Source organism: Pristis pectinata, chromosome 10 (genome assembly GCF_009764475.1).
Source record: "Pristis pectinata isolate sPriPec2 chromosome 10, sPriPec2.1.pri, whole genome shotgun sequence".
In the NCBI taxonomy this organism is placed as follows: Eukaryota; Metazoa; Chordata; class Chondrichthyes; order Rhinopristiformes; family Pristidae; genus Pristis; species Pristis pectinata.
This window is the reverse complement of record NC_067414.1, coordinates 65,768,356-65,796,315: the sequence shown is the minus strand read 5'-3', so window position 1 is coordinate 65,796,315 and position 27,960 is coordinate 65,768,356. Positions and strand designations below refer to the sequence as shown.

The following is a 27,960-nucleotide window of genomic DNA, read 5'->3' as shown; positions in this document are numbered from 1 at the left end:
TGGGTATCCATCTCCATGTATTCCTCCAGTCCTTCGCCTTTCAGTATTGAGTAATTATTCTGACCGTTTTCTCCTGGACCTCATTTCCATGTTAGCACTCTTCCTATTTGGTGTAATGTGTATTACAAATGCACAGCAAAGCAGAAGCCCATTGGTGCCTATGGCAACAATGCTTTGCTTCTGAAAATTGTGGCGTTTATTCCTATGGATGGAGAAACTGAAGATTGAGTACAGATCTATGAGGAGCAGCATTTGTCGTGTTCTGCCAATCACTATGCATTTTCTTCATCCCTACCCTGTCTTCTACTATTCAACCATTCACGTACTTTTCATGGAATTGGATGCTCTGAAAATAGCTACTAAATCTAAATAATTCAAATACACAGTGAAAACAAATTATATGGTGTGTGATAAGTTAAATATTCTAGCTGAATATTAAAGTGTTTTCAGGAGACCAGTACATCTAGAAATGGAATTTATTTTGCAATTCCATTCTAACTCCACCCATGAAAACAGTTGTAGCACTTGGGCAGTAAAAGGACAGAACAAAAAAAAGTTTTTTGCACAGAAAGTAGATGGCCTTAAAGAGAAAATAACATATTCTAATAAATATTTAAAGAACCTAGCAGTGCAAGACTAATAACAGCATCTAGCAGGGGCCATGCCATAGAACGTGGTCTTTCAGTCTGCCCCACATATATTACTGCTGCAGTCATTAAACTATCAACAAGATTAGACATTGACACCGACACATCAGAAACAGAGAAGACATTAATGGTCAAGAAATGAGATTCTTTCAATACCAAAACAGTTGCAGATTAGATGACCTAAAAAGATAACTAATACTAAGCCCATACTGAGTGATAATGGTTCAATAGTGCTGTAAAGTGATCAAATCCATTTTATATATGTCTTCAGAAAACTATATCAGAGCAGTGATAGACAAGTTCAAAAAACAAGCCAGAAAGGCCATGGGAACTTATCAGGGACTCTGGGGTCCCGGTCTCAGATTGGAGACTGTTGGAAGTCTTATGCAAGGTGCCTTTAACCACAAAAATGTTCATTTTTATTTGGGGACTTAATGTTTTGTGGTTATATGAAGAACATTAGTATTAAAGTCTACTGCCGACAAGTGATAATACAAGTAACATGCTGTGCTGAGAACAATAATACAATTAGGATTGATACAGAAAGCAGATGGAGTCACCCTGCTATGAATATTGCATTCAAGGCTTCACACTTCAATGTACAGTGGTGAATTTACACGAGAGATGCTAGACTCCTTTTCTTTGTTCTCAGTATTATCAAAAATGATGGAACAAGCTAAAATATTGCTCCTTTTTGAATTATAAGAAGAATTGTGCTGGAGTGACAAATCCTACAATGCTCCTTAAAAATCTAGTACACAAGCATGATGGTGATTGCATGATGGAAAATGGCCAAATTGCGCATGCTGTACTTGTAATTCAAGAAAGGAAATGGATCACACTTAACAATGAGACCATCAGTGGGATTCATCATGAAGTCTTGAATTTACAGGTGGTGGTGGTGGTGGTGGTCCACCGATTCGAACTGCTGTAGGAATTTCACCTGACTGATTAAGATCTGCCTCCTCCTTTGTCCAAAACTGTTGTAAGGCCATAAACATAGGATCTCCCAAGAGCAATTTTGCAATTTTAGTTGTTAATCTGACCCCAGGTCCAATGAACCTTGGCTCTCAGCTGCAGGTATTATGGGGTTCCCGATGTCGAAGGAGTTACCTTAACACAACTTGTTCCACGTCTGTTGAATGCCGAGATTACATGTGAATAATCCTAGTGGAGAGTGGACACACTTTATAACCCTTTAAGCTATCTTTGTACTCTCCTTTGAACAACAGTGTGGCACTATGAATTCCTGGGTTCCAGTTGCACTCATTATATCTGTTGTTCTTGCACCACCCATCCTAATTATTTCAGTGGCTCTAAGCTTGAGTTGATATAGCTTGTGGGTCTGAACAATTTGCTCCCATATTAAAAGCTGCAGTTTCTCTAGGCAAACATGATGTCATTCACTTCCTGTACTCAAGCAGTCTGCTAAATTGTACAATGAAGCTTCCTGTGGCAGGCAGGAAAGGGCCTGCAGGTTAATGTTGTTGTTACTTGTGGAGATACAGATTGCTCAGGACTAATCCTCAAGGCAATCTGATCAGACTGCAGCAGGCACCACAGTGCAGTCACTGGCTTTCCAGAAGAGGGGAAGTAGAAGGACAGGGAAGGAGAAGAAAAAAACAGTGATCAGCTTACCATAAACCTTACATGGCATTTAACATTGTTAATGAATTCTGGCCTTGCCAGGCCCTGCTCACGTCCCACCCAGTCTGCTAAATATTTTCACCTTGCATTTGACAGACAATTCTTTTTATAAGTAAAGAAAATGGTCTCTTTACAAATTTAACATTTTTTCAAACTGACTTTTCATATTACTTATTTCTTTTGAAAAATATTGCACTTTTTCTATTAACAACCTTGTTAAGCAGAAGTGGTACATTTACACTGAGCAGTTTCAGTCAAAGAAACTTCAGCCTCTCCATCTTTGACAACCATCTGGTTTGTGAGGCAGCTACTAAGTAACAACATTTTTTTGTGATTTGTTTATGCCATCCACAATTATTGACATTGGGATTGATGAATGTGTGATGCATAATTTACTAAAGAATGGTACTACTGTATATTTGCAAGCATTAGGTTTCAGTAAAGAGTGCAAAACATCCTTCTGAAATATTCACCAATGCATCACTGCAACACCAAAAGGCTTCAGACCTTCAGAATAACATACAGTATGCCCTGTTCTTTAATTATTAACAAAACACCCATCTCCCTTACCTTCCTCATTTGAGCAGATCAATTTTATCTCAGATTTACGATTCTGCAGAACAACTCGTTTATAATTATAAAAGTCATAGATTGAATCAGTTAAGACTTATATTGCCACAAAATTATTAACACTTTGAAGGTAATACCTAACGAGACAATGAAACTTTATATCAACACAATTGCTTTCTATCAGAAAACAACCATTTACAAATTATTTATATCTGTAATTTTAACATGTTTACATTACATCACATGCCTTTAACATGATGCTTGAATGTGAGCAAGTTAACAGAGCTCACTTACGTACAGGGAACATCAAGTCTTACGCACTGCCAAGCGTATTTTCTGGTATTGAAATTTAATTTTTCACCAATGTGGAGTCCCTTTCTTCAGATTTTAATTGTTTGAAATCTTTTCTCTGTCTCCTTCATCTCCCTCAGTATTTTACTTTCTATGGCCAATTTTACTTTGAACCAGCAAGTTCAAATCAGAATATTCAGAATCTGTACTGTCCATTAACAATTTTTCAATCTATTTGGCTAAGAGGATACATGGGGCCAGATTTTGCTGGCATATGGATCTGTCCATAATTGGCTGATGCAGTTATCCCATGCCTACATATATCTGGTCTGGATGTGGAGGGCCCAGCTCTAGCATCACACCCTGAAGAAATGCAGGGCTTCCAACAGTGCAACAAAGACTACCTGTCCCCAGAACATCACTGAAAGCATCGACAACCAGTTTCATCAGCTCTCAAAGCCACAAGTGTTTAGAAATGTCTCTGAATTTAACAGATCTTTAAAAGCAACAACATTATCTGGAAAAAAATTAACATTAAAGTTTAAAAATAACACACTTACCTCCATCCCATAGAAAGGTGGTGAGCCCATTCAAATGAATGCTAAGGGATCAGTTATGAGAAGCATCCAGCCCCTCAGCTCAGGAACATTGGGAACTATCCCTGGATTCTCTGGTGAATCCAGGGAAAGAGTGGGAGGACATCCAACATTTCCCCACTACAGTGCACAGGTGTGCCAATGTGCAATACAGCTGATGTTTCTGGCTCATAAAACATAGAAGGAAGCACTTCAATATTTTACCTACAGGGTCATTTTGCACAGTTACATGCCACCTACCAGTCAGGGGCCAGAAGTGGCTTCTACAATTGTTGAGAATTGAGCTTATGATTCTTCTTGGAGAATATAACATGTCAAGCAATGTTCAGGATGGCAGAATGATTTGTTTGAACCATATAATATGTTTTATTATGCGGGACTAGCTTCAAGAATTTGGAGAAAAGCTACTGATGATTAAGTAATAATGAAAATAATGAAGTTTATTTGCATTAAAATTACAATTTCTAAGGAGTACTGCAAAACAAAGGAATAGAAGCACCCTGCCCAGGACTGTCCAACCAGATTTTGGGCCAACCCAGCCCCTCAATAGTGAACACTGAGCATTGGAGCTCGGGGGAGGTTAGAAGAACACTGGTGGTCTAGGTACATTTTGTGGAGACAGGAGTTGCTGCCTCCCATCCCCATAAACAGGAAGAGGATCTGTGAACCCCATTGGCAGAGCTGCCTCTGATATTGATCGCACAGTACCATGGGTCAGTCTCTGCCATTATTTTACAGATGCTAATGCCTCATCTCCAAGAGGCAGAAGTTCGAACCACCTTTCCAATGCTCTTTGTTATTTGCTTACTATACTTCTAAATATAACTGAACAAGTATTTTGCAAAATCATATCGCAACAAAACAAAAACACCTTCCAAAATACAACTGCCCTGGCAGTTCCTCACAAATCATATTGTAATTAACAGTGGATGGGCAACCATGTGTAGGACATTATATGTAATCAGAAATTCTACACAGCAGGTGAAGTTTGCACTGTGCATGTATATTCAAAATGTGGTCCCTTATACCTCAGTAAAATACATCACTTAGTTAACCCACAAATTTAATAGTTCAAACAAAATTAATCACTCACTTATCCACTTCATTGCACTTCTGTCATCTTTCTTACCCTGCATAATTAACAGCCTTGAGCCTGTTTCCAAATACACCATATTACTACAGTGGCATAAGTGCAGAGTTTAAACTCTTTACACTCAATAGTAAAAAAAAGAGTTAAAGGCTGCCCCATCTGCTGACTGCTGATTCTGACTTCTCCCTGCCCTGCCAACCCTAACCCTGAAACATCCCAGCCAGAACCACATTAGCAACAAATTACACAGCCACACTACCTCATCCTATCTGCAACATGTATTCACTTTTCCCAGAGAAATTCCCGTGGTTTCACCCACATTTCACTGCTACTCAGTCTAACTTCTTTCTCAGGTCTGATAGAGTCCTTCATCTGAAGCATTAACTGTTTCTCTTTCCATGGATGCTGCAATGACCCACTTAATATTCCCAGCATTTTTCATTTTCTGTTTATATATCAGGTTGGCTCAGTTTTCCTTATCCTACATGGATACAAGTCTAGCCTGTTGGGTGAGTCTCACCACCTTACCATTACACAGATCAAGAGGTGCTGGTAACTGTCCCCATTAAGTAATTCCGACACATCCTATCCCTTTGTTCTCATAACCCTCACCCACCTTCTTTCCTTCTGAAAACTAACTTGCTTCTCTCTGCTTCCCAGCTCTGACGAAGGTTTGCACAACCGAAATAAGACAATAAGATTTAAGAGCAGAATTAAGCCATTTAGACTGAGTCTGCTCTGCCATTCAATCACGGCCGATTTTTTTTTCAACCCTGTTGTCCCGCCTTCTCCCCGTAACCCCTTTACCAATCAAGAACTCATCAATCTCTGCCATAAATACACCTGGTGACTTGGCCTCCACAGCCCTCTGTGGCAGTGAATTTCAGATTCACCACCCTCTGGCTGAAGAAATTCCTCCTCATCTCAGTTTTAAAGAGATATCCCTTTATTCTGAGGCTGTGCCCTTGGATCCTAGACTCCCCTACTAATGGAAACATCCTCTCCACTTCCACTCTATCCAGGCCTTTCAGTATCCAGTAGGTTTCAATGAGATCCCCCCTTATCCTTCTGAACTCCATTGAGTACAGGCACAGAGACATCAAACGCTCCTCATATGTTAAGCCTTTCATTCCTGGGATCATTCTTGTAAATCTCCTCTGGACCTGCTCATCCTTCCTTAAATACAGGGCCCAAAATCGTCATGATATCCCAAATGTGGTCTGACCAATGCCTTATAAAGCCTTTGCAGTACATCCTTGCTTTTATATTCTAGTCCTCTTGAAATGAATTTGCCTTCTTTACTACTGACTCAACCTGCAGGTTAACCTTGAGGGAATCCTGAATGAGGACTCCCAAGTCTCTTTGCACCTCTGATTTCTGAATTTTCTCTTCATTTAGAAAATAATCTACAACTTTATTCTTCGTACCAAAGTGCATAACCCCACACTTCCCTACACTGTGTCCAACTGCCACTTCTTTGCCCATTCTCCCAACCTGTCCAAGTCCTTCTGCAGTCTTTCTGCCTCTGCAACACTACCTGTTCCTCCACCTATCTTGGTATTGTCTACAAACTTGGCCACAATGCCATCAGATCCTTCAAGAGAGTCCGGGGGCAGAGGTGAGTGTAGCGCCCATTACTAAGAAAGTGCTGGGAAACTGAAAGGCCTGAAAGTGGATAAATCACCAGATCGTTAATGTATAAAGTGAAAAGTTGCGGTCCCAACACCGACCCCTGCAGAACTCCCCTGGTCACCTGCAGCCATCCTGAAAAGGACCCCTTTATCCCCACTCTCTGACTTCTGCCAGTCAGCCAATCTTCTATCCATGCTAGTACCTTGCTTCTAACACATGAGCTCTTGTTCAGCAGCCTTGTTTGCAGCACCCTGTCAAAGGCCTTCTGCAAATCCAAGTAAGTAACATCCACCAACTCTCCTCTGAATAACCTGCTTGTTGCCTCCTCAAAGAATTCTACCAGATTTGTTAGGCAAGATCTCCCTTAAAGAAACTGTGCTGACTGTCCTACTTTATCATATATTTCCAAGTACTCTGAAATTTCATCCTTAATAATGGACTCTGAAATCTTAACAACCACTGAGATCACGCTAACTAGCCTATAATTTCTTGTCTTTTATCTCCCTCCTTTTTTAAACAGCAGTGTCGCTTTTGTGATTTCCCAGTCCTCTGGGACCCTCCCTGATTCCAGTGATGCTTGAAAGATCACTACTAACGCATGCACAATTTCTTCAGCTGCCTCTTCCAGATTTCTGGGGTGTAGTCCATCTGGACCCGGTGGTTTATCCACTTTCAGGCCTTTCAGCTTCCCAGCACCTTCTTAGTAATGGGTACTACACTCACCTCTGCCCCCAGACTCTCTTGAATTTCTGGCATGTTACTGGTGTCTTTCACTGTGAAGACTGATGCAAAGTACTTATTTAGCTCCTCTGCCATTTCCCTGTTTGCCATTGCTACTTCTCCAGCATCATTTTCAAGTGGTCTGACGTCCACTCTTGTCTCTCTCTTACCCTTCATGTATCCAAAAAAACTGTTGGAATCTTATTTTATATTATTGGCTAGTTTACCCTTGTATTTCATTTTCTCCTCCCTTATAGTTTTTTAGTTGTCCTCTGTTGGCTTTTAAAGGCTTCCCAATCCTCTGGCTTCTTTCTTTCTTTCTTTATTAGTCACATGTACATTGAAACACACAGTGAAACGAATCTTTTGTGTAGTGTTCTGGGGGCAGCCCACAAGTGTCGCCACGCTTCCGGCGCCAACATAACATGTCCACAACTTCCTAACCTGTACGTCTTTGGAATGTGGGAGGGAACTGGAGTACCCAGAGGAAACCCACGCAGTCACAGGGAGAACGTACAAACTCCTTACAGACAGCGGCCAGAATTGAACCCGGGTCGCCGGCACTGTAATAGCGTTATGCTAACTGCTACACTAATCTTTGCCATATTGTATGCCATCTCTTTTGTTTTTATGCTGTCCGTGACTTTCCTTGTCAGCCATGGTTGCCTCATGAAATCCTGCTGTCTCTCCCAAATTACTCCCAGAAACTCCTGCCATTGCTGCTCCACCATCTTCCCTGCTAGGGTCCCCTTCCAGTCAACTCTGGCCAGCTCCTCCCTCATGCCTTTACTCAATGGTATTACAGTTGTACTCAACTGTAATACCGTTAGATTAGATTTCAGCTTCTCTCTCTCAAGCTGCAAGGTGAATTCTATCATATTATGGTCACTGCCTCCTAAGGATTCCCTCACCTTAGGCTCTCTGATCAAGTCTGCCTCATTACACAACACCAAATCCAGAACTGCATGTTCCCTGGGGGCTCTACCACAAGCTGCTCTAAAAATCCATTTCGTAGACATTCCACAAATTCCTTTCCTTACTGTCCACTACCAACCTGATTTTTCCCAGTCTACCTGCATATTGAAGCCCCCCATGATCATTGTAACGTTGCCTTTCTCATATGCTTTTCCTATCTCCTGGTGTATTTTGTACCCCACTTCTTGACTACTATTGAGGCCTGTACACAACTCCCATCAAGGTCTTCTTACCTTTGCGGTTCCTCAATTCTACCCACAAGGATTCCACACCTTCTGATCCTATGTTGCTCCTTGCTGTTGACTTAATTTTATTTTTTACCTCCTCTGCCCGCCTGCATGTCTTTTCAATAGATGTGTATTCATGGATGTTTAGCTCCTAGCTCTGATTCTCTTTCAGCCACATCTCCGTGATGCCCACAGCATCATACCCACCAACATCAGAGCTGCAAATGTTACAGGTTACTCTTTCCACAGATGTTGCCTGACCTGCTGAGTTTTTCCAGCATTTTCCTTTCTTGTTTCAGATTTCCAGCAGTTTTGCAGTTTTTTTTGATTTTCCTAACTTAACCTGCTGTTTTCTATTATCTGGCCTTCTGCTTGATGCTGACTCCAGCAATTCTCCAACCCTAGTGTTGGCTCCTGCAGCTTTAGCTTGAGGATATTTCCAAACAACTCGTGGGCAATGCCACAAGTTCTTACCATCTGCTTCCTGAGACACAGCTCAATTGTCCCTCCCAATCTCCCATTAATGTGGCGTCAATTAGAAAGAGGATAGAGAGGAAATTAGGGTACATACGTCTCTTATGTATATTTGCAGACAATTTAATTTTCATTTAAAGGGGTAAAAGATACTGTCAGTTTTCCAGCTGAATAGCTTTACCTCTTTTGAGTTTTATATATAAAAAATACTACTGTTTGATTATTCATACCTGCAGAATTGTCTGGAGTGATTCATGTTTGGCCCCGCTTTGATATTCCCTTTGTCAGGATCATATATGGTAGTTGCTCTGGCATAGGCACCTCCAAGAATAAAGATAAAACCATTGAGAGTCACTGCAGGAGCGTACTTGTTATCTGTTGATGGAAGAAAATAAATCCAACACTTTACTTCATGTGGAACTTTCCCATGTTAGTAATTCAGATACAGCATTTCAAAAAAAAGTGTGAAGAATTATGAATGCAATTTTTTAAATAAATTTTCTAATGAGTTTGGTTTCCTAATGCATTTAATGCACATTTCTATCTAAACCTTGCAGTCTCCACATTTGAAAAAACGTGTGTTCTACCAAAATGATGGCAATGAAACTAATGTGGCCAATAAATCCATTGAAACAAACTTGTCTTAATGATAAAACATGTTCCAGTGGAAAGCTAATAATAAATAAAATGATTTGTGAACGTCAAGTCACAGTAGAGTGACATTGGTCTTTGAATCTGTGACTTGTGTTATATCATGGCTGATTCTCTTTAAATACAGTTAAAGCAGGCCAGCAGTTGATTATTGGCTTAAATGGAGCGAGATTCCCATAATCAAAGGCCCTTTACCTGAAGCAAGTGCTTCATTTGCCCATTGGCAGGCCTTTAAAAAAATGGCCTCTCATTCACTTTTGCAATGAAGTAACAAAGATTGGGAGGTACTGAGATCATGTAATTTTTATAATTCATTTTAACTTCATTAGCCATGTCCCAACTGGTGAAAAGTCAATCCATTAGCATGCGAGAAGCCTTGAAGTTCACCAATTTTGTATTTGTGGGATTAAAGTTATTAAAGGAATAAGTACAAATATTATAGTAGAATGCAAGAGATATCTTGAGATGCATCCTTGAGGACTTTGTGGTCAATTTGGAACAAGGCAATACCAAATCAGCAAATAGCCAGTTACTCTTTTTTGAGTCTATGTGTTTCTTCATTACAACCTATATGAGGTGAGACACAGGAATATCAGAAATTGATCATCCTGTCTAGTGCTAGCATTTAGGGATTGATGATATTGAAGTAGAACTCTGGGAATGATTTCCTCCGATCAGTAATTTAACTATCTGCACAGTTGGCAGTGTGACTCATCAGTAGCTCCTATTAATAAATTAGTTCATGGTATTTTTTATTTGTATGTTTTTCTCACAGGTTTTCTCCACAGAGCTTTATAATATTGATGAAAATTAGACAGTTTAAATAATATTTAATAATACTGTAAACAAATGTACAAACCACATTTCTATATAGGTATTTGCAAATAATGAAGAACTTCATAATGAGGCATTTGAATCAACTGACAAACAGCCATGTGAAACCTTCCTAAACCCTATTAATAAAAGATTACTGTATATTTAGATGGATTATTGTGTACAACATACATACCATTGATTCTATCTTAGATGGAATAAACCTGCATTTCTTTTGTTATTTGCTTCCATCTTTTCCCATTTTCAAAAAATGTTCCTGAAGTAATCACTAACATTGTGCCATGGAGGTAATGTGATGAGGTTTGAGTTCCCACCGTGCTGAATTTTTTCGTAACTATGCTGATCTGGAATTATCATGGATCTTCTCAAGAGAAAGAGAAAACCCCACATTTTTATCTCCTTTTTGTTAAAAAGGAATGATATGGTTCTTTTAAAACAAGCCACCAGCACAGCCTAATGGCTGAGGGAGCAGAGATGAAAAATGGATATGTACTCACGGAGTAATAGATTATCAAGGAAAAATAAATAATGAACTTATTCTTCCTCATCTTTTCCTTCAATTCTTTGTCACTGAGTGGCATTACTATAATCAAGACCATTCACATTGAATCAGAATCAGATTTATTATCACTGACTTGTACATTGTGAAATGTGTTGTTTTGCAGCAGCAGTACAGTGCAAAGACATAAAATTACTATAAATTACAAAATAAATAAATGGTGCAAAAAAAATAATGATGTAGTGTTCATCGGTTCATGACTGTTTAGCAATCTGATGGCAGAGGGGAAGAAGCTGTTCCTGAAATGTTGAGTGTGGGTCTTCAGACTCCTGAACCTCCTCCCTGATGGTAGTAATGAGAAGAGAGCATGTCCCAGATGGTGAGGGTCCTTAATGATGGATGCCGCCTTCTTGAGGCACTGCCTCTTGAAGATGTCCTTGATGGTGGGGAGGGTTGCGCCCGTGATGGAGCTGGCTGAGTCTACAACCCTCTGCAGCTTCTTGCAATCCTATGCATTGGAACTTCCTTACTGGGTTGTGATGCAACCAGTCAGAATGCTCTCCACCGTACATCTGTAGAATTTGCAAGAGTCTTTGGTGACATACTAAATTTCCTCAAACTCCAAATGAGGTAGAGCCACTGGCATACCTTCTTCATGATTGCATCAATGTGTTGGGCCCAGGATAGATTCTCTGAGATGTTGACGACCAGAAACTTGAAGCTGCTCACCCTTTCCACTGCTGACCCCTCAAATGAGGACTGATGTGTGTTCTCCCACTTCCCCTTCCTGAAGTCCTCCGTCATTTCCTTGGTCTTGCTGATGGTGAATGCGAGGTTGTCATTGTGACACCACTCAACCAGCTATCTATCTCACTCCTGTAAGCCTCCTTGTTGCCATCTGAGATTTTACCAACAGCAGTGGTATCATCTGCAAGTTTATAGATGGTATTGGAACTGTGCTTAGCCAAACAGGCATGAGAGCAGAGAAAGTAGAGTAGTGGGCTAAGCACACATCCTTGAGGTGCGCCTGTGTTGATTGTCAGCAAGGAGGAGATGTTATCACCGATCCACACTGACTGTGGTCTCCCGATAAGGAAGTAGAGGATCTAGTTGCAGAGGGAGGTGCAGAGGCTCAGGTTTTGAAGCTTGATTAATACTGAGGGAATGATGGTGTTGAATACTGAGCTATAATCGATAAACAACAGTCTGACGCGTGTTTTGCTGTTCTCTAGGTGCTCCAAAGCAGAGTGATGAGCCAGTGAGATGGCATCCACTGTAGACCTGTTGTGGTGGTAAACAAATTGCAGTGGGTCCAGATCCTTGCTCAGGCAGGAGTTAATTCTAGTCATAACCAACCTCTCAAAGCACTTCATCACAGTAGATGTGAGAGGGGTCATCACTGACAAAATGCAAACTTACAGTAGTTATAACAGCAGGTCAGGGGTTGTGTAGCCTGGTATGATCGGTTCAACTGAGATTGCAAATTCTTTCCACTATCAATGAAAAAGTGTATGATGGAACACACTCATTTCCCCGGATGACTGCTGCTCCAACAACATTTGAAGCTCAATAGCTCCCAGAGAAAACTAGCCTACTTGATTGTCAGCACATTGTCTACCCTGAACATTCAGTCCTTCCACTATCGGCACATTCTGGTTATACCATCTCCAGTTCCTCCTCAATGCTAACTTTCAAATCAAACTTCCAAATGCATGACCTCTACCAGGAAGGAGGACAAGGGCAGTAGGCACACGGGAACATCAGTAGCTGTAGGTCCCCCTCCGCATCAGACACTGTTCATTGTTCCTTCATTGCCGCGTTTGAATCCTCATCGACCCCAAGCAACAATATTGTGGGATACCATCATTAGAAGGACTGCCTCACTGCCACCTTTGCCAGGGCAATTTAGGGTTGGGCAACAAATCCTGGGTATTTCCAGTAAATGAATAACAATACCTTGGCATCCAATCATAAATCACTTTCTAGTTTCTCTGACTCAGTTGTAAGGTAACAATTAAGTTTTGACCATTCAGTTTTTGGGACTAATAATAGGTGGTTGTATCATCATTATTTTTTCTAGATTGGTAAGTATAATGGAGCACTTGTATGAGAAACAATAGAGTTATGAACCACTGGCCTTCCGCACAGTTGATTTCCCACTCACGGCAATGCTGCATTAGGAAGGCACAGAGCAGCCACTGGCCTCTTGGAGAGGAACGTGACTTGACTAATTCATTCTGCAGATTTGTCCCTATTGAAAGTGCCCTTCTCCTGCTCCATAAAGAATACCCTCACACACGAGCCAAAAACAAGAGCTGATCACAGGGGGATATCAAAGGCAAATTTACAGCTCTCCTTCGGATTTAGGATATAAATAAATTAAGACCAGACTCAATTAAAATTCTGAGCAAAGAAATAACATTTCCTTAATACATTAGTCATAATGATAGAATATTTAAAAAATAATGAAGTTCTTTTGTATAATGCTAACCCCATATTAAGCTGATGCAGCAGTTAATCACGTCCATTTGGTTGAAATGCTACTTTTGATTGAACAGGATGATAAGGGATAATAATTAGCCTACTAACTCTCATTGGTGTTCATGTGAAACATTGATAAAAGAATTTGGCTTGCTGCTTTATCACTTATTATAACGGTAGTGACTCCCCTGGTCCTTTCTATCATGCACAAAATATGTTACATTCTCAGCTTTCAGTAACCCCAAAGAACAATTTTCTGGGTAAAATATGTAAAGGTCTTACAGACTGGAATAAATCATGGTGTTTGTCAACAAGAACTGCCAACTGCCCAAAATCTTCTGATAAATAACAAAAAGGATTTGGGGTTTTAGTGTATTTATTCTTTATAATTTATTTTCACCACATTAATTTTTAAAATGATTTCTTATACAAGCTTGTAGAATAATAACACACCTCAGTAACCACCCCATCATACTGAACAAAAATTCCTGCATTGAGTTAAACATGTGAAAATTGGCCCTGAAATTCTATAGGGATTCTACTATTCTCCCTGACAGGAAATACAACCTGGACAGAATTTCAGGGACATAGTCTTCAATGTGTATAAAACTCCTGTGGACTGTTAATGAAAATGGTTGATGCTATTCTTGATAATGCAGCTCTAATGTTAATGATAACTATGTAATATCCTTTTTAGGGTAATTGCTACTTTACCTATCATAGGAGATTCAATGAAAGTCCATGTGTTTGTTTGAAGAACGTATGATTGCAGAACACCAGCTGCCCGCCCTGACTCATTCACACCGCCAAACACGTAGATTTTGCCTCCGCACACAGTTGCGGCTGCAGAATGCACAGCTTTGGGAAGAGGAGCCACTGTTTCCCACTGATTGGTAATTGTGTCATACCTGGAAGAATAGAATTTTCAAGCATCATTAACCACTAGCTGAAGTGATTTAGCAACTACTTTTCACTAAATAATGCAATTACACAATAAATAACATCAATTTTGTAACTCGTTTAATATTATGTACTGGGATTTTGCTGTCATTTTTTGCTACTTACCGGCACTGTTCTCCATACAGCCCATTTCCTGCTATGTATTCATTTTGGCCATTATGATAATTTAGGACAGAGCATCTGCTCTAAATTTATCAATGTTACTCTAGGCCTGTGGCCAATTTATTAGAGCCAGTAGTTATCAACTCATCATCCCTGTGACTGACATATAGGATACAGCAATGTTGGGACCTGTCAATTTCTGATTAATAATGAGGTATACAATTAGAAACACTGTGGGATTAGGACAGATCGTTTTACCTTCCATTTCTCCTATTATCGTGTTTCATCCTTTATCTCATCACTGCTCCACCCATCTTCCAGAAACATCATTGACTTTTAACCTATCCTGGCTATGGCCAGGAAATTGCAGTTGAATCATCAGTTAGAACCTGCCCTCTGTCATTACACCACTGAACTAACTGGTTCAGGTGCGCCACCATTTTTAAAAGGTTTATTCTACTGTGTTGTGGTGCCTAGTACGTTTCGGCTTTAGAGTATTGTACTTCCGAGAAGCAGCATTTGGAATGTCATAAATTTTGTGCATTTAGAGTTCATAAACATAGCCATGTAATTTTCTATGATGTAACCTACAGGGGGAAGACAGCTGGAAAGACATGTTCCCATAAGGAATGGGATAGGATAAGAATACAAATCATTCAGGACCATAGGGTTAATGTATTGGACCACCACTTAAGAGTTCTGGATTCTTGATCCAGAGACATAAGTTTGAATCCCATCAGGGAATTTAAATTCAAGTACTAAAATAATTCTAGAGTCAGTAATGGTAAAGCTTCTGGCTTGTTGTAAATATGCATCTGGTTTACTAAGTTCTTCACAGAAGAAAATCTGTGCTGACCTCTTCTGGTTTACATGCGACTCCAAACCTATCAATATCAATATGGTTGACTCATAATTGCCTCCTCGGTTCAGGGGCAATTTAGGGTTGGATGATGAATATTGACATTGTGAGCATTTCACATAATGCAAATGAATGAAAAAGACCCCCCCCCCCCCTCCCCTCAGCTTCTGGTCTTTAAACATTATCTTGGGTTAGAAACCTATTATCTACCTACCTTTCTAATCAGACTACCCTGTATCTCAATGAGAAGCAATAGAATAGGGCTGAAGTATAATTAAATGACTATAATTATTCTAATTGGCTTCCTTACCAAAGGGGTCTAAACACCTAGTTGCCCAATTTATAAATAAATTAATTTATGAATGACATTGGCATTAGCTCAAGACAGATATGAAGCTGAACTCTTAAAGATATCCTGAAGCTGAGAACTGTAAGCCCATTTTTCTGATTAATATATTACTGTGGAGCACATTCAGTGCTGAACTGATAAAATTCAACATTTTGCTTCACAAAATTTCACCAGGAATTGAAGGACAGTTGACAGAACTCCATTCTTGTGTACTTGAACGTGTCTACAAAACTGTGCTTTGTCTGTCTAGGTAGGTGTCAGCAGGACAGCATAACTCAGCTTGCAGCACATACATGACTATCTTGGTGTCAATCAGGTAGCTGCAGCAGCATAACTACCATCATTAGAATATCATTCTGGCACACAATAGATATTGTAGCAGAGCACAGCAAGATTAATTTATAGAATGGTTAATATAACCTTAATTATTAGTGTCTATTTAGACTTGCATTCTATATCCTTTAATTAAATGGTCTCTATAGCTTGTCAAAGTATTGCATGAGGAAATATTACAAGAAAATCAAAATCAGATGATACAGCTATTATACTTTTTATAAACTCTAATATGGAATAAAATCACACATTCACATTAGTTGTGAAAACGTTTTCCATCAGAACTGGTTTGCTCATTTCAATGTTGGAAGTTATCTATTTGGACAGATTAGAGGTAGTGTGTTTAAAGCAAAGAATTAAAGGATTAATTGTTTAGTTCAAAATTATGAGGGGTCTTGTGTAGATAAGGGGAAACATTCCACTTACAGGAGAATTGGTAACTAGAGGGAACAGATTTGAAATAATTGACAGATGAACCAATGGGAAGAAGAAGAGATATTGTTTCATGTAACACATTGGTGTGTTCTAGAATGCAGTGCCAGGAAGGGTGGCAGAAATAGTAGCTTTTGAAAATTAACAGGATAGAACCTTATAAAGAAAATGTTTGCTGGCAATGAGGATAAATAGTGGGTCACTTTTGACAACTCTTTCAAAGAGCAAGGTGGGCTACAAGGGACTAAAATGACCACCTTCTTTGCTACATTACCATTCACCTGAAACATTAACTCTGTTTATCTCTCAGCCCAACCTGCTGAGCGTTTTTATTTTAAATACAAGTTGTGTTAGCATTTTAAAACAAAAATGTGATTATATTTGTTGCCTGATCCTTTCACAGACTCCCTTTCAACAGAGAGAGATAATGAAGTAGCTGCATGCACACATACACAGCCCAGAGGTCCATTTTGTATACAGGGGCCTAGAAGGGTAAACAGACAGATGAAACCCTGATGTAATCAAATTTTCCTCATGTTTTAATTTTTTGTCAGTACACATGAATCAATAATTTAACTGAAGTGGCAATTCATACGGATACAGCAGGCAAAACACAAGACCCTGCATTAGGACGAGAGGGAAAAGGAATGATTGCTGGTATATGGCGGTATGAAGGGAGGTGGGATAGCGGCTGGTAGGTGATAGATGGAACCAGATGGGGAGGGGGATGATGGGCAGATAGAAACAGGTAGGGAGAGTAATGAACAAAAGAAGAAGAAAACTAGGTGGACAGGCGAACACATGGTATGTGGATTACTCGACACTGGAAAATTCAATTCCATTGGATGGTAAGCCACTCAAGGAGACTATGAGATGTTGTTCTACCAGTTTGAATTTGGCCTCTCCATAGTAATGGATAAAGCTGAGGACAGGCAGGTCAGTGTGTGAGTGTAGGAGTGGGAAGGAGAGTTACCAGGCACCCTCATAGTTAGAGCTCGGGATTTGAAACTAGAATCTCAATCTACTTATTTAAGGAATGCTCTATCAACTTTTGTTTAAAAATTCATTGGATACAGGACGAAGTCATTCCCAAATTAAACATAAAGGCACATTATAATTTTATTGCAATAAATATTAAAAAAATATAGGCCTAGAAATCACACATTTGTAATATTAGTTTGTGCAACAGGATGGAATTTTGAAAGAAAAATGGATTTTTTGTGGCAATATGCAACGAACACTGCTGCTGCAAAATATTCTAAACCCACTTGCAAGATAAATCAACTAGTGTCAGAGGCCTCTTCCTGGGTCAACAACCCCAGCATCCAGGCTCTGATCACTGTAGTTCTGGTGCTCCCTGAGTTAAGCACAGTGGAACAATTTTTTTTTATGTGGGTTAACGGATAAGTAAATTTAATCTCAATTATTAGATAAATTAACATGAGCACACATGCAAGATTGCTATATCACAGAGATGGCTTCCAAAAAAATGCTAAACTACTTTGGTTGGTGTATAATGTCAGTATTAATGCTGTACATGAGCAGACAGCCATAGCAAAGGAGCACTAACATTTAGCATGAGTCACATCAGCAATTCTGGGGCTGAAAGCAAGACAGGCGAGAAAAGACGCTACAGTGTAATAGAGATTATCCATCACAGGTATGACATTTTAGAGAATGAAATGTTTAATTGAAGACTAAAAAGGGCACATGACCTCAGTGTGCAAGGCTAGATGAACAATTCCAGCCAGAAGAATGTCAGCTGAGTACAGCAGGGCAACATTGAAAGCAGAGAGTCACAAAGAAGAGGCTTGCATAAAAACGAAGGTAATGAGCAGCAAGAAGAGTGGCACATAAACAGTATGCAGCAAAACTCTGACAACGTTTTCCTTTTGTTTAGAAAGCTGAATTTCTAAACAAAAAGATCAGGTGAGCATCTGGCTCACCTGATGTCTCTGCACTCCCTTTAAACTTACCAGTCCCTTGTTCCCATACTCCTTTTAAACTCACTGGGTTTTTGGTAATCGAATGTTCTATTTAAGCTCAGCTGGTTCATTGAATTATTATACTACCGTGTAATTTCTTTTAAAAAAAAGGTGAATTAAAAGTGGGAGTTGGGTTATTAATAGGAATAACACACAATAGTCTGGATAATCTGCTAGCCTGACACCGCCAAATTCCTGAGTGTGCTGGATTTTGTTTAACAATCAACACTGATAGGGGGCTTTATTCATGTAGCAAGTACCCTATGGAATGAAGTCATCACCAAAACATTTCAGGCCACCATGGAAAAATGCTGAAGACAGTACAACACTGTCTCCAAGATGATATTTTAGTTGCAACTGCCACAGAGGAGGAGAATCTCTGAGTACGTGCATATGCCATTACAGTAGCAATAGTGGAAAATGCAGCCACTTTAACATTAAAGTGAAAGTTACTGTTCAATATGTTGATATACCCATTGATGTAGATGCTGACTGCTTGATTATAAGCAGAGATAGAAATAGAAGTTCAGCAAACTGCCGTTGACAAAAAGCTTGCTGAATGTGAAGACATTCTGGGTAAACATTAAAAACCCAAGGTCAGCTGCTGTGTCTGGTTTCACCTGCTGATCCGAATGCTCACAGTAGTTAACTGCACAAACAAACCAACTCAATTAGGGAAAGACTGGAACAAAGGATTAAAAGTGGATTGGGAGACCACATTATTATTACACTTTTTAAGCTCACTTCAACAAGCTTCTTGAGTAACATGCAGATATATTCAAATATTTGTTTGCTGGCATTAAGAAACAAAGCTCACATAAGCATCAAGTCCAACTCTAAGTCAACCAGCACTATATCCACTGATTGAAGGTTCCTGTACAGGAGTTGCACAAGCTCAAAAAATATGGTGTCTCAGTCAAAAATATAGAGTGATTGGGTGATACCCAAAGCAGATACGACCATCAAGGTTTACAGGGACTATATGGTAACCTCAACTAAGGAATAGACAATGACTGTATGCTGTCTATTAACCTGACAATCAACACTGATTAGGGGTTTTATTCATGTAACAAGTGCCTTTTGGAATGAGGTCCTTAACAAAATATTTCAGGCCACCATGGACAAATGAAGGTAGTCCAACACCATCTACGGGACCTAGATGACATTTTGGTTGCAACTGCTGCAGAGGAGGAGAATCCTTGTAGATATTCAAAAGGCTTTATGAACAGGATGTCAAGATCCACAATAGTAAATGTGTGTTTGTGCAGGAAGATATAGATTATTTGGGCCTGAAGATGGATAGAAATAGTCTACACCCAATCAAGGAAGAGGTTGAGGTCATTGTCAAAGCCAAAGAACCCAAAAACATCACTGAACTTCTTTCATCAGCCGAATATTATGCCATATTTCAGCCAGACTTTGGAATCTTATTGATATTAAAGAGATCAGCTGCTGAGGAACATGAATCATGGTGGTGGTAAAGGAACTACAGAAGGTATACAGCCTCTTCAGGTCTTAACAAGTTCCACCTAGTGTACTGCAGCACCACTGGCACATTAACATTTAGTGGTGCCTGCTTGTCTGATAAGCAATTCTCATTCCGTGTCTGTATATGACCCACAACACTGCGTGGTCTAACCCTTCTGACCATATCAACAACAGTCTTCTGAAAATGCAAATACATCATATCCACTGGTTACTCTTCATCTATTCTATGAGTCACATCCTCAAAGAATTCCAGTAAATTAGTCAAACATGATTTTCCTTTCATAAACCCATGGTGACTCTGCTCAATCCTATCATTCTTTTTTTGTCACATGTTTTGTTATCACATCCTTCACCATAGACTCCAGCATCTTCCCCAACACTGACATTAGGCTTACAAGTTAGTGGTTCCAATTTTTCAATCTCCTTCAGTCCTTAAGTAGTGGGGTCACATTTGCTGTTCTCCATTCCATGAGAACAGTTCCAAACTCTATAGAATTTTGGAAAATGATGACCAGATTGTTAACCATCACTAAAATCACCTCTTTCAAAACTCTGGAATGATGATTATCAGATTCTTGGGATTTGACACCATTTAGTTTCACCAACTTCTCTATTACTTTTTTTTTAAAACGAATATTTATTTTCTTCAGTTCCTCATTCTCACTAGACTATTAGTTCTCTGGTACTTCTGGCAGGGCTTTTTTGTTTTCTTCTGTAAAGGCAGATACCAAGTGGTTGCAAAGTTCCTCTGCTATTTCCTTACTCCCGAATATAAATTCTCTTCTCGCTCTGTAAGGGATTCACATTTAATTAGAAAATGCTCTATTGCTACTATATTAATATTGTAATTTGCAGAGCACAAAAATTAAAGGCATATCACATGATATATTTGAAAAGATTAATGGATATAACATGTACTTACTCTTCTCAAAAGTAAATCTTTGAGATTACTTGTATACTATATTAGCCCAGGAGTGTATTTATTCTAATATGTGAATTACTATGATTGCAATATCACAAAAGAAAATAGCTTTTCATCCATGGTTTATCTACTGCACACACACTATAGTCAATGCCTAATTAATTCATACAATGATGATCTTAAACTAAATTAAGTACTGAGATGCATACTTCTGGCTGGATAATGTGTTATATGAAGGGTACAGTAGAAAACTAAGTGTTCAGTTGCAACCTTCATTAACATGACTTTGTTAAAAATAATGCAAGACAAATCATTGCTCATCTGTAATTGTATTCCACTAACATTTATATGCTAACAATTAGCAAAACATCAAAAGAATCCTCCTGAAATTGCCATCTTAAATAAACATTTCATTCTCACAAGCACAATACACAACCCATTAATGCGAAATCAATAGCAAGATGTTGCAAATGCTCGAATCGTGAAATGAAGAAGATTAAAAAAAAACTGACACATCCAGTATTTGTAGAAAGAGGAACACAGAGCCAGCATTTCAGTTTGTTTTCAAACAATCTGATGAAAAACCATCAATGTCAACATTCAACTCTAAAGCAAAAGTATCCGCAAAGAACAGTACTATTCATGGCCAGTTAAACAATTGCAAATATCTTTGTATAATTGCATCTACATGGACAAATTATTTTGATTACTGAGAAAAACAACAGATCTGTTGTGATGTGTTTGAAAGGCAGATTAGACTCCATAAAGCGTAGGTACCTCTCCTGAAGGGATTCAAAGTAGCATCAAACTCCATGCACAAACCACTTGTCCTTTTTCATAGTCTAATGGACAGTCATGTGTAGATATTACTTTCGGTGGGGACTTGACTACAAGTCAGAGCACAGAGCACATAATGTGTTGGGTAAGATATATCTACTGCTTTGGTACGGAGTTCACCCAAGCTTATGACTAAACTTAAAATAAATGCTGTTTGAAGATTCAAGTTTAATGGCTAATGAAAGATGACTTTGCTTCCACAAAAAGAGCTTCAAATTCAATAAATGTTTTCTGAGAAGGCATTGTTCTTTGCATTGCAAAATTGAATAAAACCTGGCATTTATATAGAGACTTTTACAACCTCACGATGTTCTAAAATTTTGAGAGGATGATGAGGTATTACAGATATGTAGCTGTTACTGTATAATATGACAATGTTCAGTTAATTTATATGTGAAATGTGCAGTCTATTTATGCACAAAGTCCCACGAATAGCAATGTAATAGTGACAGTATAATCAGTACATTTTTTAAAGCAGTGTTGTTCAATTAACTTGGCAATCAGAAACTTTTCAGTTCTTTTGCAAAAGCAGACAGGTCCTTAAAAGATTTTTCCTGCATCAGGAAAAATGCCCATTGTGCACTGGAGTTCTCAGAACCAGAGTACTACTGGAATCAATAATTGTTCACTCCAGCAGTAAATTATGAATCAATCTGCAATAAATATGTCACAATGAGGTCTACTTGAAGAGAGGCCTCTGACTACATCATGGCAGCCAACCTGCTGTGTGTATTTCTGCATTTAGATGAAAGACTGGTTGATCCATTTTTTTTTCCCCTAATGGAAGTGGTGTAAAGTTCACTGTAGAAGTGAAAAACTAGTTGGTCCAGATCTTGCTGTAGATCGGTAACTTATTGCGTGTTCAAAATATTCAGAAGTTTAAGCTGATTAAGGTGCAGCAAGGTCGGGGATGTGGGGGGTTGGCGTGGGGTCTGTGGAGAGGAAGGAATGTAGAAATGAGAAGTGCATTAGAAGCCCTAATGGATAAAAGATTAGACAGATTATTTCCTTAACTAATTATACTGAGTGATAGTTAAACAGAGGAAGGACTGAGAAGGGAGAATTATAGAATATGAATTTACTGTTACAGAAGATAGAATGAGAAATAAAGAAAAGAAACAGAGAAGAAAAGTAAGAAATCTCCTAAAATAATTCTGAATCTGACAACATGAGACACCATTCCTATAAATAATTACTTTCTGCATAAGGTTTGATTGACAGTCAATAGGAAACACTACAGTATTAAAAGAATATTTACATTATAATTACTAGGCTTTTTTTGCTATGGTGAGTTAATAATTAGTTTGCAAATAAAGCAATTAGATTAAGTTCATAATGTCTCTAGATATGAGATACTGTTTTTGTAAAATAATGATAGAGCACTACAAATCAGCCAGCAATTTATGGTGATTTTTATTTTATATTGTTGGCTATCACTTCCTTGCCACAATTGCTAGCCAATTTTAAGATTAATAACTGAATGCATCATTTAAACATTTTTTTCCAAGATAATTTGGTCCCTTGTGCCTGGAGGTACAGCAGCACCTGCCAGAATTCTCAGCAACAATGTTGACAAGATGAGATAGCTTAGACTAAACCACAAGCCTCATCTTGCAGAGTATTCAAAGTTAGCTCAGATGGTAAGTGAAAGCAAGGGAGGTGAAGTTCAATTAATTAGACAGCAGCCCTATAATATAAAACGGTGATACCCCTTGACAATATCATGACAAATCTAATTTGGCTAGTACTACCCCATCAACTGGTGCACAATTGTCAGTAAAAGGATATAAGGTGTCATCAATGATGCTGTCAAGTGGTACTCACTCATCAACAGCATGCTCACTGATCTTCAGATTAGGTTTCATTAGAACATGTAGTTGTACATCCTATTGCACCTTCAGTCCAAACATGGATAAATTTTATTTTTTAAATTTAAATTTTATTTACAGCGTGGTAACAGGCCCTTCCGGCCCAATGAGTCTGCGCCGCCCACTTTAAATCCAAATTAACCTACCCGTACGTCTTTGCAATGTGGGAGGAAACCGGAGCACCCGGAGGAAACCCACGTAGACACGTGAGAATGTACAAACTCGTTACAGACAGTGATGGGAATCGAACCCTGATCGCTGGCACTGTAATAGCGTGGTGCTAACCGCTACGCTACCGTGCAGTAGAAGAACTGCATTTTAGTGGCAAGATAAGAGTGACTTCCACCATCTTAAACATTCACGCCCACCACCACTGATGCATTGTTGCTGCAGCATGAGCCATCTATAAGGTACATTGCATCTACTCACCTATGTTATTTCAGTAGCATTTCCCAAACCAGTTACCTCTACCATCCAGACAACCAAGTAAACCACCAGTAAACAACTGTCCGAGTCAAGCACACCCTGACATGGAAATATAATTATCCTGGCTTCATTGTTGCTGGATTTCAATCCTGAAATTCCCTATCTAGCAGCATTGTGGGAGTATCTTACACAAAAGGACTGCAGTGGTTCGAAAAGGTGGTTCACCATCATCTTTCAAGGGCAATAAGAAGATGGGTAGTAAATGCTGAACTTGCTAGTGAATGCCTACATCTCATGAAAGTAAAGTCAAATTACAGGTTATGGACTACAAATTTATATTAAATGTTTGTTTCTTGTGATTGGCACAGTTTTCCTGAAATAAAACTGCAGAGATTTTATTTATTTTTTTTGCACTTGAGGAAAATGTTATTCTATTATGGCTCTCCATTCACCTGAATGATGTTTCATGTTTCTGATATGCTTGGTCAAAAACTTGAACCATAGCTACACTCCAGAGAACCAGCACAGCTTCTAACCCTTTGCCAATTACACCAAAAGTGAAAATTCCACCCACATCCTAGGAATAAAAGAGTTGCTGAGCATTATTTTTGCTGACACACATACTGATATACAGGCTACTCACGGTTATCTATACTGAACATTAGCTAAGCCAATTTAAAAGAGAAGGGTCAATTATTCTAGTTCACTTTCCAATGCATCACATGACCTGGTCATATAAATAATGAACCGCTCTCTGCTGAGGCTTTAACCAATAAAAAAGTAAAGAAGACAGCAATAGAAGACAGCAAAGATGGCATTTTTAATATTAAAGGAATTGTTAAATTCCCATTAGGACAATCCACTTGGAATGTTTACTGGAAATTCCTGCACAGTATTAAAACAATTTAAAATAGTTGGAGTAACGCACATTAAAATATAAACACATACATTTTAACACATTTGTACGTAAAGGCAGTAAAGCTGCTGGGGAGAGTAATTTAATTCCCTCTACTGCCAAAGTAGTTCTATTTCCTATATAGGCTGTTGATGTGTGTCCAGCTGGATCTTCTAGATAATTTGACAGTTTCCAAATTTGATAGCAATTATTGTAAAAATCATAGAATGTGCTAGTTCTTTGAAAGGAGTGCCCAGTTTAGTTCCAACCACAGCCTTTTCCCCACCACCCTGCAAAATAGTTCACTTCCAGGAATTTGTCCTGTTGCCCTTCCAAAAGTTCAATGGAATCTAATTCCACCATCCCTTCAGGAGTTTCCAGATCTTGAGAGCAACTGTATTAAAAGAATCTACTAGCCAATCTATTTCCCCAGAAGAAAACTTTCCCTGAAAGTGCTCCTTCATGTCTGTCCTCAATTTCAAAAACTTCCTTAATCTTCCCTGCTTTGGGGAGAATGATTCTATTTTCTCCACATGACTGAAATCCCTCACACCTGGTAGTATCCCAGTAAACCTCCGCTGTATCCTTTCCAAGACCATGACAAGCTTTCCATTGTATTATGTCGAAATTGTACACTGTATGCCAGCTGAGGCCTAACTATGGATCTGTATGGGTTAAGCAAAGATGACGTTTTTTTCCCTTTTACTCAATGCCCCTATTTACAAAGCTAATCCTCTACACTTTCTAAACTGCCTAACCAATTTGGCCAGTTATCTTCAAGGGTTTATGCACCATTAGGGAACCACTGCTCTTGACTGGAGACAGAAGAAACTGCAGAAGTTGTAGTAGGGAGCAAAAAGCAAACCACTGGAGGAACTCAGGGGGTTGAGCAGCACTTGTGGAGGCAGAGGAATACTCAGCGTTTCAGATCAAACCCTGCATCAGGACTCAGGACTGCTCTTGATTTCCTGGCCCAGCTCCACGACCAACTATCAAAATAGAAGCATTTCATTCTGTCATTTCAGAATCAGAATTATCACTGACATAATGACATGAAATTTGTTGTTTTGCAGCAGCAGTACAGTGCAAAGACATAAAATCTATACATTACAAAAATAAATAAATACTGCAAAAAAAAAGGAATAACGAGGTAGTATTCATGGACCATTCAGAAATCTGATGGTGGAGGGGAAGAAGCTGTTCCTTAATTGTTGTGTGTGGGTCTACAGGTACCTCCTCCCTGATGGTAGTAACAAAAAGAGGGCATGTTCCAGATGGTGAGGGTCCTTGATGATGGATGCTGCATTCTTGAGGCACCATCTCTTGACGATGTCCTCGACGGTGGGGAGTGTTGTGCCCATGATGGAGCTCGCTGAGTCTATAACCCTTTGCAGCCTCTTGCGATCCTGTGCACTGGAGCCTCCATACCAGGCTGTGATGCAACCAGTCAGAATGCTCTCCACCGTACATCTGTAGAAATTTGCAAGAACCTTTGGTGCCCTACCAAATCTCTTCAAACTCCTAACAAAGTTAACACCTCACAACCAGCCAATCTATCTCATTCCTGTATGACTCCTCGTTGCCATCTGAGATTTTACCAACAACAGTGGTGTCACCTGCGAATTTATAGATGGCGTTTGAACTGTGCTTAGCCAGTATAGAGAAAGTAGAGCAGTGGGCTAAGCATGCATCCTTGAGGTGCACCTGTTTTGATTGTCAGCAAGGAGGAGATGTTATTATTGATGTGCACTGACTGTGGTCTCCCAATACGGAAGTCGAGGATCCTGTTACAGAGGGAGGTACAGAGGCCCAGGTTTTGAAGCTTGTTGATTAATACTGAAGGATTGATGGTGTTGAATGCCGAGCTGTAATCGATAAACAGCAGCCTGATGTATGTTTTGCTGTTGTCTAGGTGCTCCAAAGAAGAGTGGAGAGCCAGTGAGATTGTGTCCAATGTAGACTTGTTGTGGTGGTTGGCGAATTGCAGCAGGTCCAGTCCTTGCTCAGGCTGGAGTTAATTCTAGCCACAACCAATCTCTTGAAATACTGCATCACAGTAGAGGTGAGTGCTATCGGGTGATAGTCATCAAGGCAGCTCACCCTGCTTTTCTTGGGCACTGGTACGATTGCTGTCCTTTTGAAGCGGGTGGGAACCTCAGACCGCAGCAGTGAGAGGTTGAAGATGTCTTTGAACACTCCAGCCAGTTGGTCGGCACAGGTTTTCAGTACCTGGGGCCTGATGCCTTGCAAGGGCTCAGTTTCTTAAAGGATTTTCAGACATTGGCCTCCAAGATAGACATCACAGGGTCACCGGATGCTGTGGGGATTCACACCGGTGTAGTGTTATTCTCCCTTTCATAGTGTGCATCAAAGGTGTTGAGCTCGTTGGAGAGCAAACCATCACTGCCATTTATGCTGTTAGGTTTCGCCTTACAGGAAGTAATGGCAATGCAAACCCTGCCACAGCTGTCGTGCATCCGATTCTGTATCTATTTTCACTCGGAATTGCCTTTTCGCTCTCACGATGGCCTTCTGTAAGTCACACCTGGACTTCTTATAGGGTTCTGGATCACTGGTCTTGAATACCACAGATTTGGCCCTCAGCAGACTGCGAATCTCCTGGTTCATCCAGGGCTTCTGGTTTTCATGTTGTTCCTCCAAAACACATCACTTCAGACTTAATCTAATCTACTAACACTATCCAATTGTCTTGAAATCTCAGTGGTTCTGCATCTGACTCACTGGGTTCTGACTCCTCTGCTCCCTTTAACATGCCAGGGACCTCGTTGCTGCTCTCTATCTAATGCACTGGGGCCCTTTTTCCTGCTCTCCTTTGAAACTCACCGGGGCTCCATTTCCAGTGCCCCCTTTAAATTACCAGGTTGGCAGGAGAATTTATTACATTACTGTGTAACAGCTCAAAAAATGAACAAATTAAAATTGTGTTGGAGTATGAATGGGTTAAGATTCAACAGTCTGCAGAAACTGCCCATTCAGCATCACCAAGGTCCCAGGCATGCCAGATTAACTAAATTTTATTGTAATTTACATTTCTATGTGTCTCCCATATCACAGTTGGCTATACAAATGGGGGGGGGGGGGTGAAAGACAATGGAGGGATCTGAAACAGGATTTAAGAATTTTAAAATCAAGGAATTACTTAACCAGTA

At 39.5% G+C, this 27,960-nt stretch overlaps 1 protein-coding gene across 1 annotated transcript in view; it reads right to left on the bottom strand.

Moving 5' to 3' along the window:
* LOC127575449 (kelch-like protein 29) overlaps positions 1–27,960 on the bottom strand; it is a 350,653-nt gene that overhangs the window by 26,039 nt on the left and 296,654 nt on the right. The window contains 2 exon segments of the mRNA XM_052025333.1: positions 9,100–9,244; positions 14,049–14,242. Of these exon segments, the coding sequence (XP_051881293.1) occupies positions 9,100–9,244; positions 14,049–14,242 (339 nt within the window).